Genomic DNA, 13436 nt, shown 5'->3' with positions numbered 1-13436 from the left:
ACCAGTACCTACTCAGCCCGACTCCAATCCACTCAGTTTGGGGCTTTCTCACTAGGGGTCTAACGTGCAGAGTTGATACTTTTCTGTAACTACTCTGCTGAGGTTCTAAGCGGCTGAGTTGTATCTGACGTCATCACACTACAGGCCACCGATTGGTCGGGAGGTTGAAGTCAGACGTCTGAGTCAGGATGTGACATCAGAGAAAGAGCGACTCTGACGACGGCTTCTTGTTCTTTTTATTTGACCAGCAATGGCAGCACAAAAGTCTGATTCGTGATCCAGATAATTAAAAAGGGATCTAGATGGGCGATAAGGAACGACCAGATCCAACAGGAGCTCTATCACTTTATAGCTGCTCGCGGCCTCAGCTGACTTTTCAGCAGCGCTGAGACGAACTAAAATAAAATAAAAAGCGTTGCTGCTTGAAGCTTCTCTCACTCTCATTTTTTAACTTGGTATCGAACACAAGCCACAGACCCAGCAGCACATATATCATCTCCTCCAGGTTCTACATCTTTAGTGTTGTTGTCTTCTTCATTTAGATCACAAGGCAAGTTTATTTGTATAGCACAATTCAACACAAGGTAATTCAAAGTGCTTTACATCAACATTAAAAGCAGCAAGACACAATTAAACAGTAAATAACAAATACAATGAAATAAAATGATAAGAAAAGAGGTAAAACAATAAAAAGCACAAGTTGTTAAAAAGTAAGGGCAGTAGAGTACAGCAGGTACATCTCATTCTTACAATGGCAAGAATTTTAAGTTTCTATACTGTCAAAACGTATAAAGACCGGGTCAAATACAGTATTACAAAAGTAATCTGTAACAATTCGTACGGTAAATTAAACCAATTTGACAATTCTATGCCACAATGACTGTTTCCAGGTCTTATTTCACACATCTGACGAGGATTACATTTCTATACTGTCAAAACGTACAAAGACCGGGTCAAATACAGTATTACAAAAGTACACAATCAAATACGTCACAGCAGCTTCGCTCCAACCCTCCTACTTCTGCTCCAGGTGCTGAATTGTTATTGAAAACAAACCAGGCCAAGTTGAGTGGAGCCGAGCTGAGATGAGTAGAGCCGAGTAGGTTCTAGTGGAAAAGTGCCATCAGAATAGACGGGTCCGCTTAAGAAAACGCCGCTCGTGAACTCCAACATCCGCTGCGTCAGATCTGAACTGTGCAAAAAGCACCGGCTTCTGCCTCCAACGCCATGAGTCAGAGACACGATGAGGCCTGAGGTGTGTTGGCCCGGGAAACGCTTGTATTCCATCAGCGTTTTTCTCGGAACCGAGGCCCGTCCACCTCCAACCCCTTTGTGTTGGGGTTCTGCAGCAGCTCCGTGTGCAGGGGGGGCGGGGGGGCGGGGGGGCCTCGGGCCCACGCAGGATGGCAATCAGCACATTCTTTAGGAAGCTGCTCTCCGGTTGCTAGGAAATTCACGCTTTCTATAGATCACCGGGGACGGCTCCAGACTCGTGCTTTTATGCGAGCGCAGCGCCTCATTCACTTTTAATCAAAGCTGTTTCTTATCGGGGAGCGTGCACGCCCTTTCCCAGGGGGCCGCCTGTTACTGCAGCCCATCTTTTTTACTGCTTGGCCTGAATCCACCTCAGCTGCATTTACTTTTTTATTTTGCATCTTCTGAGAAATGAGAATAGCCTTTTTTTTTTTTTTTTTTGTGTTAAGATCAATAGAGGATTAAAGCTTGAAACGTCCTTACAGTGTGATGCCGCCGAGGAGAATTCATTAACAGGGATTTACAGGTCCATCTCGTTCCACGCCACGCACGAATCTGCCCCGTCATCTTTATGCTTCATTTGGAGGCCAACATTATATCACAGTGCCAATTGCAGGATAATGTCCTAACTAAAGTTGCTTTCGTCAACGAAAATTATGATAAAATATCGTCGTCAACGAACCTTTATCACCTGAGGAAAACGAGACGAGACGCAAGGAAAATACTGGTCATGTGACGATAGCGATAATTAAATATATAATGCAATATCGTAGACGAATAAAAACGAGACTAAAATGTAGATTACAAAATAAAAACTCTGCTAAAATGTGTCTTCATTTTCGTTGACCAAAACGAGACGAGACGAAATGTTCTAACAAAGATCCTTAATATACATTTTTTAAGTAGTTATGGAATCAGATCCAGAAGATGCAGCTGCAGAGTTAGAGGCTGAAGCCGTTAACGCAGAGCTCTAGGTTCACGTCAATTAAAAACAAAGTTACATAGAGAAAGGGGCCGATGGCCGGCCACGCAGGGATCTGCTCTGGGGCTGGAGAAGAAGAAAAAAAACATCTTTGGATACACTTTCCTACATATACGTAGAACAGAAAACCGAATGTGTCATCGAAAAAGAAAGATGGGGAGAAATGCGAAAAAATAAATATGTTGTAAACTCAAATTAGAGTCTTCTGTATCTGGAATGAATGTATTCTTGAGTCTATAAGGTAACAATAATATAATAATAAGATAACCTTGTTTGAATTTTAAAATGGGTTTGGATAAATACAATCTTTGACTAAAACGAGACTAAAATGGACAATTCTGAGAAGGAACGTGACTAAAACTAATAAAAACTAAAATGATAGCTTGACCCCAAGACTAGACTAAAACTAAAATTGAAACAGGCTGCCAGAAACAACACTAGTCCTGACCGTAACATTGGCTGCGATGTGGGGTGTGTTTATATCCCAGTCGGATGACGGATGTGTTTCTCTCTCCCTCAGGAGAACTACATCAACCTCCCCGGGCTGCTGTTCTCCTGCAAGTACAAGGTCACCGTTCACCTGCTGAAGTCCAAGCGCCGCGCCAAGGACGAGAGCACCACCTTCCTCACCCCTTCCTGCGCCACCATCCGGAGCAAGACCCACAAGCACGTCCCGTGCCCGGGGGAGGGAGGTGAGCAGCCGTCCACATGAAGGGCGTCCTGAAGATCGATGCGCGGCAGTGCAGCAGCAGTAATTAGATATCTCGGGGTGTTACCATCATGAATATCTGTGCAGACTTGAAAGAGTAGGGTTTTTTTTGAAGGTTTTCGCGGCGTGAAGCATCGATTCTGTGAAATCTGAGAGCGTTTTGAGTGATTTTTAGCTCAGTATCTCATGTTGCTTCACAGCTTCGGGGCCTCCGAAGGTTTTGGCGAAGCCGGAGAACCTGACGGCGTCCTTCTCCATCAGCGACGGGAACATCACAGGGAGTTTCCTGTGGCGGGTGTCCAGGGTGGCCCCCCACCAGCGGATCACGGGCTTCCAGGTCACCTGGGCCGAGATCAACACGGAGAGCCGGCAGAACAGCCTCCCCAATAGCATCATCTCCCAGTCGCAGATCCTGCCGCCAGTGAGTAGCCTTGTGTCTGGCAGCCTGTTTCAGTTTTATCATTTTAGTTTTTATTAGTTTCACGGTCATTCTTCTTTTAGTCGTGTCAAGTTTCAGTCGACTAAAAATGTGAGCATTTTAGTCTTATTTTAGTCAGAATTGTCCAGGACCATTTTAGTTTCGTTTTAGTCAAAGGTTGTATTTAACCCATTTTAAAATTCAAACAAGGTTATCTTATTATTATATCATTGTTACCTTATAGACTCAAGAATACATTCATTCCAGATACAGAAGACGCTGTAATTTGAGTTTACAACATATTTATTTTTTCCACATTTCCCTCCATCTTTTTCTACGACACATTGGGTTTTCTTTTCCACGTCTATGTAGGAAAGTGTATCCAAAGATGGTTTTTTTCTTCTTCTCCAGCCCCAGAGCAGATCCCCGCGTGGCCGGCCATCGGCCCCTTCCTCTATGTAACTTTGTTTTTAATTAACGTGAACCTAGAGCTCTGCGTTAACGGCATCAGCCTCTAACTCTGCCGCTGCATCTTCTGGATCTGATTCCATAACTACTAAATACATGTATATTAAGGATCTTTGTTAGAACATTTCGTCTCATTTTGGTCAACGAAAATGAAGACACATTTTAGCAGAGTTTTTATTTTGTAATCTACATTTTAGTCTTGTTTTTATTAATCTACAATATTGCATTATATATTTAATTATCATTATCTTCATATGACCATTATTTTCGTTGCGTCTCGTTTTCATCAAGTGATAAAGGTTCGTTGACGACGATATTTAGTCATAATTTTCGTTGACGAAAGCAACTTTACCAGTAAGTCCGCCTCCCCGCCGGAGCAGAAGTAATTAATTTATGAATTATCCAAACAATACAAGCTATTCTTTGGAGTTTTCGTGTCCTCACATCACAGAGACGGGACTATTTATTGTCTTTCTTCCACGCGTTGTCACTTCAGAGCATCGGCGGTTTGAGGATAACATTTGCATGAGTTTGGTGATGAGCAGATAGATCAGAGGAGGCGTTGTGTCCTGCTGGAAGTTTTCCTCCTCATCTGCCGCCACATCTCCCTCTTTCATCCTCCGCGAGACTTTTCTTTGACATAATCTGCTTCATCAACAACGCGTTCCGCCTATCTGCACCTCCCAGCCTCCTGAGCTCGGCTATAAATAAAACCACCCACCCGGCGCTTCATCCTCATGCAGCCTCATGAAAACACGGTTCTTTTTGTCTTTTGTCTGCGGCTTCGTGCAAAGACTTCAAAGCCGCGATGCATCTAACTCCTCCCCCCTTGTCTTGGCAGGATCACAACCTGCTGGTGGTGTCCAGCCTGCGGCCGTCCACCTACTACCGACTGGAGGTGCAGGTCATCACGACGGGGGGCGAGGGCCCCGCCACGGTGAAGACCTTCCAGACGCCCAACGTATCCCCCGTCAGTCAGCACCGTAAGTCAGCGCCAGACACTCCCCTGCACCCATGTGATCGTCATGTTTTATGTTGGCTAAACCGAGGACAGGTAGTGGGCGGGTCCACACACGTCCTGCTCGCATTCATGCTGCAGCTGCAGCTGCAGCTGCAGCGGCGTGTTTGTTTTACTCTCTCACTGAATCATCGCTGTTGGAGCTATTTGTCACTTTTGCATTATTTAATCATTTATTATTTAGTTTGTTTTTGTGGTTTAGTTTTGGGAACACACCTTTAGTTTGTTTATGATATTTAGTATTGATTTAAGTTTATTTTGCTACTTAACCAAGCTTTTATTTTGAAAGCTATATGGATGTAGATTTGTTTCTTAATTATTCAATAAAAAAAACAATTTTGCTTCAATCAAAAAATATATTTTCAATAAAAAGATTTTTCACTTCAATCAAAAAAAAAGTGTTTGAATGCAAAAAAATGCATTCAAACACTTTTTTTCTTTGAATGAAAAAGTATTTTTTATTGAAGTGATTTTTTTAAATTGAAAATATATATATTTCTTTTGAAGCAACTTCTTTTTTGAATAAATGATAAAGACATAAATGTCCTTCCTATAATATGTCCCAAACACAAAACAACACTACTTCAATCAAAAAAGTTGCTTCAAACAAAAAGAACTTCATCTCTATCAAAGAAAACATTTCCAATCAAAGAAAAACAGTGTTCAAATGCATTTTTTTGAGTCTCAAATATTGTTTTGCATTCAAACACTTTTTTTCTTTGATTGAAAAAGATTTTTTGGATTGAAGTAACTTTTTTTTTATTGAAGCAATATTTTTTTTGGTTGAATAATTAAGAAACAAATCTCCCTCCATAAAGGTACTGGCTAGCTGGACCGTACAGGGTGTGTTTACATATAGGGGTTGGCAGACTCAGGTGAGACAGACATCTGGGAGGGCAGATAGTTTTTTACCAGGGCAAGAGAGGGCCATTGTTCTTTGTTTGCTTATTTGCCAATGGAATAAACCTCAAGAAACTTTATTTTTATGCCTGGACAATGGACTCTGTTTATCCTGCGTAAATTCACTCCCTAGGTCAATGTTATCGTTTGATACTTTTTTTTTTTTAATTGAATTTTGGCACGACAAACATTAACAGTATGTTATGCACTTGGACATTAACAAAGATAGTCCTAAAACAAAGAAACGCACGCAAAAAACAACACATCAACGATATGCCTTGACTAAGTTACATACAGATCGACCAGATAATACAGTGAAATCCTCATAACCAGACTATTCGCCATATAGACGTTTCTAACTAGACTGTGTCTTATCTTCACATCCATCCAGCAGGGTGAAAACAAGTAAAACATACATAAACAGACATATATACATATGTATAAAAAATACCCGCACACAAGGAGAAATAACATTACTCTGGAACCGCAGGGAAATCAAGCCTCTTAATATATGAGAAAAAAGGGGCCCATGTAGTGTAAAATTTGTCTGTGCACCTTATTTTTTCCAACTTTATACAGTTTAAAATAGATTTGATCCAAGAGACATGAGTATGAGTTGCAGAAGATTTCCATCCAAGTAAAATGAATCGTCTTGCTAATAAAGTAACAATAGTTTGATACTTTTGAGTTTTTTAATATTTCACCTGGAGGACAAATCGTAACAACCGTAGAGGCGGGGGGCAACGGCGAGCGCCGGTCCCGTCTCTCTGCTCATCGGTCCAAGGGCGTTCAGGGGCGGTGCGGACAGACGTCTCTGGGCTGCGAGCGGCCGGGTCTCAGGAGGGACACGCGGACACCGCGGACCCTCACAGACCGGTACACATGATAGAACGGGTGTCACGCAGTCCTTGAGCGGACCTGGGGGCCGGAGGTGACTGATGGCAGCTATTTTAGTTCATCTCTGCAGAGTTTGATGATCTTAACGTCCGTTTCTGACCTCGGGATCGGTCGACTCGACTAGGAGACGATGTTGTAACGAGATGACATTGATATGAATTGATAGTATTACCGTATTTTCCGCACTATAAGGCGCACCGCATTATAAGGCGCTACAGTAGAGGCTGGGGTTACGTTCTGCATCCATTAGACCAAGGGTCGGCAACCCGTGGTTTACTCTTTCATCCTTATACTGCGGCTCCGAGTGGCTTGGGAAAATAAATGACAAAAAAAAACCAAACTAAGTATTTAATTGAAGTGTATTTTATTTTTTTTAGTTCTTTAATATTTTAGTTCTAAATTGGAGGATTATTGTGATCTTGACATATTAGAATAAATATATTTTATTGTTTTTCGTCGCTCAAAATAAACGTCATACTCACGAAAGCCGGTATACCCACCAAAACGTCATCCATTCGTCACGACTTTCAACCCCAGCAAGGCCAAGTATGGAGAAATGTAAGAAAAGAAAAATATCTGAAGAAAATAGAACATTCAATGATGCCTGGGCAGATTCATTTGCATTTACCTCTGATGAGAGTGGCCTACCAGTACGCCTAATTTGTGGAGAAAAACTGTTTAACAATAAACGGTCAAATGTCACAAGACATTTCAACAATACACACAGAGCCTTTGCTGAAAAAAATCCAGAGAGAGAAGAGAGGAAAAAAAGCTGTTTCGGAACTGATGCGGAAGGCTAATCTGACGAAAAATCACTTCAAGAATGGGTGAAGTTGCGGCTCAATATTGATCCATATAAAAGGCGCACCGGATTATAAGGCGCATGGTCAGCTTTTGAAAAAATTGAAGGCTTTTAGGTGCGCCTTATAGTGCAGAAAATACGGTAATTAAATGTATTTTACTTATTATATTGATATTATTAATATTCCACTGCATTTAGCATGTGGTAAAGTTCTCTTCCGAGAGCTTCATCCGTCCATTCTGTTTCTGTATCCTAAAGTAGTAACTTGGGGGCGGGGCCTACTTGATTGACAAGTGCAACTTCTGTGTCATCTTGTTGTACTGAGGCCGCCGTGTTGCTCGCTACCGCCACATGTGGCAGAAGCCGGTATTACGAGACCGGGCGGACTGAAAATAGTTATTTAGCACGCTGACTCTCAAGTAAAAATAAGGTTTTAAGGCAAATCAATGGAGATCACAGCTTTTCTGGATAATTTTTGACACACGGCTGAACTTTTATTTATTTATTCTTATTTAACCTTCATTTACCCAGGCAAGCAATTTAAGAACATATTCTTATTTGCAAATGCAGCCTGAACAAAGAGCATAAGCACATTGAGGGGAGAGGGGAAGGGGAGTGCTAGAAATAAAAAACAATGTTATATAAAATTTCATTATAATACAATAAATATGTTCAATAAATATAAATATAAAAACATTGAAAAACATTAAAACAATGGGATGTGGCAAGTCGGCCTGATCAACAGCTGCAAGAGTCAACTGTAATTTGTTGCAGATTGTGTTTGAAGACAGAGTGTGATATGAGGGCAGAGAGTTTGAGTGTTTCGTCGTGTGTTCCAGTCATTAGCTGCAGCAAACCGGAAGGCGCTGCGACCAAAGACTGTACGGGCTTTGGGGATGGAGAGTTTAATGAAATGACTGGACCTCAGATTGAGGGCAGAGCGTGACAGGTGTAGAAGGGGAGAGAGGTAGAGAGGTGTTACGCCAAGTATGGTTTTGTACTTATTTCTGATGATGATTTTTCTTTATTAGTCCCACAATGGGGAAATGATTTCTCTGCATTTAACTTCTAGTCAAACTAGGAGCATGGGGCTGCCATTTGCACGGCGCCCGGGGAGCAGTAGGGGTTAAGGGCCTTGCTCATGGGCCCAAAGTGATTATCCTCGGTTGCAATCCTCCTTCTCTTGCTGCTTCGAGGTTATTCGGGGATATTTGAACCTACAATCTCACTCATCGCTCTTTTAAGAGCTGAAGAGACAACTGGGCTGGTTTTTCTTGGTTCTGACCCAGAAGAAGCAGCCCAGTCTTCTTCTGCTCCAGCTTGCTGGATTAAAGAGAGAACAACTGCATGTCTGCAGCGCTCCCAGATATCCATGTGTGTCCGGGTCTAATCAGAACTTTAGCGATGGTCTTGGGCTCCAACTTGGGCTTTTGCCGATAGGACAGCTTTCCACATTCCCTGATCCAGTATATTTGGATGTTACTTCTTTTTTTCCCCAGTTGTGAAGCAATCCCATCGTGTTTGAGATGATTTGATTGAATATGACAATCCAGCAGGAGAAGAAGCATGTTTATACTTTAGGAAAAACACATTAACCAGACAAAACGAGGTTCTTTCTGACAGCTCTTTTTGCTTGTTTTTTGCTTTCAAGGACCCCGACTCCGGCAGCATCACTCCCATCACCAGAAGCCGTCGGTGGAGCGACACTGAGAGCGCAGGTCCAAGCAAACCCAACAGGTCGAAGTACGAGGGAGGGACGCGTGGAAGCGAACCGTGAACCCCCCCCCCAAAACCCCTAAACCAGCCGTCTGCTCATGAAACATGGATCTGTGTACTCCAGGCTCCACAACACCTCAGCTTCTCCTCCCTGAACCCTCCGTCTTGACTCAGACATCAGCCGGGCGGGTTTTGCGTGTACAGTTAAATTTCTACAACGGTCTCCTCTCCTGTGTCGGCTAGCGCGCCGCTAGCTTCCCTCCTCCGACTCATCCCAGACTCATATGGAAGTGATGGAGGTTCCTGGAAGAGCCAGATCCCAGAACCCCAGAAATGTCCCTGCGATCCAGCCGTTGCCGTGAGCGACAGAAGCGGCTTTGATTGCACTCGTGTAAAACGCGCGGCTGGAGGAAACCCGATCGCTCTGGGAAGTCGACGGGAAGACGCCTTTGGATGCTCGGAAACGCCCGAAGTTTTTGAAATCATGAAGAAAGAAAAAGTAGAAACTCCTCTATTTATTTTGTTTTTCCCATTAAAGAGGCGCTTAGACGCAGATGTACTGATGGATATCGTAACTAAAGTCCTTGTCGTCTAACCCAGAATATCTCCCGTAGTACGTTGCATGTAGTACATTTGATTTTCCAGCTATAAATGAATTACTTGCTTCAAATTGAAGGCTTGTAATGGTTTTGCATGACAACCGTTGGCATGACATGTCTGTGTTACCTCTTTTTCAATATGTTAGCAATATTTCCTTAACAGATTAACAAAGAATTATATTGGAAGTAATATGTAATGTTTATTAATGAAATTATAAACTCGTGTGGAGATGATGAATTGTACATGTTCTTGGCTGTAGAAATATTTGTCGTGGAACAGTCAGTGAGTGTCTATATTTATTTATGTGTGTATTACAAAGCTTGGTTTGGATGTGTGTGAATGTGGATGTTTCGTGTGTTGTAGTCTCCGATTTTTGAACCGACTAAAAAAGAAAAAAAAATGAATAAAAAAAAAAAATCTTGTAAAGACATTTTGTAAAAATGGAATTGTAAATACAGTCTTATGTTACATGTTATTTTTCCATGGTAGAAACTGTAAAAAAAAAACCCAACTAAGTAATAAAACAATCCCTAACCTGTACCGTTCTTGCCGTTTGCTTAATTGGAAATGTTGGGGGAATTGAACCGACGCGCTGTTCCGTCCAGTGCGCAACAACAAGGTGCTTGTTTTGGCTGCGAAAGCCATCGCTCTGCGGTCATTGATCGGTCCCGTGCGTCTATGTGTGCATGTGCTCTGCAAAGTCCAAATAAACAGGCCGTGGAGCCGAACAGCCGGAGTGAATCGGCCGACGCCAACGGCGGGGCCGAGCGCGGCCGCCGCCGCCAGCGCGGCCTCTGAGAGCGCTTGTGTGTTTGCAGGGCGTTAAATGCCTCCTCAGCCCCTTTTACCCTCATAAAACCAGAAGTGGAAATGTTTGCAGGGGAAATACATGTGAAAAAGTGACGGCGAGACTAAACGCTTGAGCGTGCGTGGGCGGTGTGATGTTTGTGCTCAAACACCAGGCAGAATTATTCGTGTTTTTAGCGGAAATCTAGCGGAAAACGGACCGTGTTTTTTATGCGGTCTGTTTAACCTTGTCAGTCGGCTGTATAATGCTCTCGAGACTCTAGATAGAGACTTGTTTTTCTCAAGAGAAGCAGAGGACAAATCCGTGATGGGATTCTCCTGGCTGGGGCTAAAACTATTTAAGAAGAGGAGGTTATTGCTGTGCTGCAGCCGTTTTTTTATTTTGTAATAAAAGGAGCTTTTATCAGCAATCAAACACTTGTAGCAGCTTTTTTCTTCTTATCTCCCCTGGGATTTTGTACTTTTCCTTAATTCTAAAATAATCTATCAGCCTGTGAGGCTGTATTGAGCCTTTCCTGACACCACTCTGTAGTTTTGAAGATTTTTTTTTCCTTTCCTCTCTCTCTCTCTCTCCTCAGAGTCTTAATCTAGTTTTTATCCTTTTTCTAAGGATTATCCAGGGTTGTCTCTGGGGCCAAGCTGATGCATTTAAGGAGTTTTGGTCCCAACATCCCAAAGGGAGACGTGGCGAATGACACTGCACAAAGCCGGTTTCCATGGATACCGACCAAGAGGTGGACTCAGACCTCGGTGAGCCAGAGACGGCGTTATGAGAAGAAAAAAAAGGCTGGATTTAGATTCTGCAGGAATGCATTCGGGCAGCCTGCAGAGAAGCACTCGTCCTTGGGCGCCTTGGGAAACACAAACCGAGGAAAGTACTGAAAACACGAAGCCTTAAGTGGTCGTGAAATGGTCAAATAGAAAACAGTTTTAGAGTCTGGGGAGGTAGAACATGAAATATCAGTTGTAACGTCACTTCAAAGGATATCTTCTTACTCCTAGGCAGCAGCGTTTGGCTCCCGCGGCCTCCCGGTCCTGCTGTTGACCAAAACCAGCCAAAGTAACTCTGGACTGGAGTTCTGGACGTCTATTATGACAACGGTGTCTCTTTATGGCACCAGAAACCACCTCAGAGGCCCTTATTGATACAGTACTCGAGTTGTAAAAAGAAATCAGGGGGGATGGTGGATTTTATCATATGGGGACAGATAATTTGTGCTGATTATAAATAATATAATATATTACAAATAATAGCAGTGACCAAAACACCTGCAGAAATACTGCAGGAATGACATAGCAGCAGTTAAATGCAGCCTTCTGTAAGCTTTAAATATCCACTGGGCTTACATCAAATACATCAAAACACAACAATAAACACTTTTCTGATCTTATCAATATGATTCTGTCCTTCACAGGATAAGTAGAATGGATCACTGCAAAAACTCAAAATCTTAACAAGAATATTTGTCTTATTTCTAGTTAAAATGTCTCATTTTATTAAAAAAAATCTCATTACACTTAAAACAAGACTCGTCACTTGAAAAAACAACATTTTTCACCTGTTTCAAGTAGATTTTCACTTAAAATAAGTAGAAAAATCTGCCAGTGGAACAAGATGTTTTTGCTTGTAATGAGAAGATAAATCTTGTCCCACTGGCAGATTTTCCTACTTATTTCAAGTGAAAATTTACTTGAAACAGGTGAAAATTGTCAAATTTTTCTGGTGTTATTTTTCTGGTGATGACTCTAAATGTTGAAATAGCAGTAAAACCACATTCATTGATGAAATGACATAAGGGATGGAAAGGGGTACCGGTAGTTTTACAGGGGGGATGATTTTGACCGTTTTTATTTCAGGGGGGATACCATCCCCCCTCACCCCCCCTCAACTCCAGTACTGTGCATACTACATACTGCACTCCCACTGTAGTATGCAGTATGTACTGCAGACTGATCTGGGGCTCAGTGTTGATACCTCACCAGAAAAACAAGCTCCAACCGGCTTCTGCTGCACTGCTGTCTTGCATTATGGGATATAACAGACACATTGGACACGTCCAGTCCCCTGGGGGGGGGTTTTCTCAGAAGCAACAAACTCTCTGGGTAATACTGACTTCAGATTGCGTCTTGAGGGCAGCAAACAGCATGTTGCTGTAGACTCCCAGCATGCAAGGACGGATTATCATGACCACGGGCCCTGGACACTATGGACCCCTACCTACAATAATCCTACGTGCACGGTGCATGCCCTCCCCAAGCACTCAGTTTGGTCACACAATAGCGCAGAGAATCCACAATCACACTGTTTCTTCACTGGTAAAAAAAAACAAAACATTCACGATTAATAATGAAACGTAAAAAAACTGATCAGTTTGAATAAACGCGTCTGCTAAATGACATTGCAACATTGTAAAACATCAAACGTAGAGCTCCACGTCCCTCGGAGGCAGCGCTTTAGCAACGGCACCGCTGCCAAGACCATCTTCTACCACGTCCACCCGTTTTTTGTTAAAAAATTTTGAAATACTGGGCGTTTGTTGCACCAAAGCAGCATCTTTAGCGTCTTTTTCTTTATTTCTTTTACTCTTTGCCGCCCCGCTTATTGTTCGCTTCTCCATTTTGGCCGCTAGAGTAACGGTTTGACCTGCGTTTGAACTATGACCTACATCATAACGTTATACGTCAGTAGGACATTGAAATGATTTAATACAATCATTTGCATAACATTCAAACAATTACATAATAATTACATTTTCAAAATCACATTTATGTAATTTATATATTTATTTTATTTTATTTTAATTTACACGTAAAACAAAAACAAAATGTTTGAAAGCCGAGGGCCCCCATTGGCTCCAGGTCCCT

At 42.3% G+C, this 13436-nt stretch overlaps 1 protein-coding gene across 1 annotated transcript in view; it reads left to right on the top strand.

Moving 5' to 3' along the window:
* LOC133445883 (anosmin-1) overlaps nucleotides 1-10292 on the top strand; it is a 63146-nt gene extending 52854 nt beyond the window's left edge. Inside the window, exons 11-14 of the mRNA XM_061723389.1 lie at nucleotides 2757-2928; nucleotides 3146-3366; nucleotides 4673-4814; nucleotides 9100-10292. Of these exons, the coding sequence (XP_061579373.1) occupies nucleotides 2757-2928; nucleotides 3146-3366; nucleotides 4673-4814; nucleotides 9100-9158 (594 nt within the window). The 3' untranslated portion in view covers nucleotides 9159-10292. The remainder of the gene's footprint in view (nucleotides 1-2756; nucleotides 2929-3145; nucleotides 3367-4672; nucleotides 4815-9099) is intronic.
* The last annotated feature ends 3144 nt before the right edge of the window (nucleotides 10293-13436 follow it).

Source organism: Cololabis saira, chromosome 6 (genome assembly GCF_033807715.1).
Source record: "Cololabis saira isolate AMF1-May2022 chromosome 6, fColSai1.1, whole genome shotgun sequence".
Classification (NCBI taxonomy): Eukaryota; Metazoa; Chordata; class Actinopteri; order Beloniformes; family Belonidae; genus Cololabis; species Cololabis saira.
The sequence above is the reverse complement of the archived record's forward strand: the minus strand, read 5'-3'. Positions and strand labels throughout refer to the sequence as shown.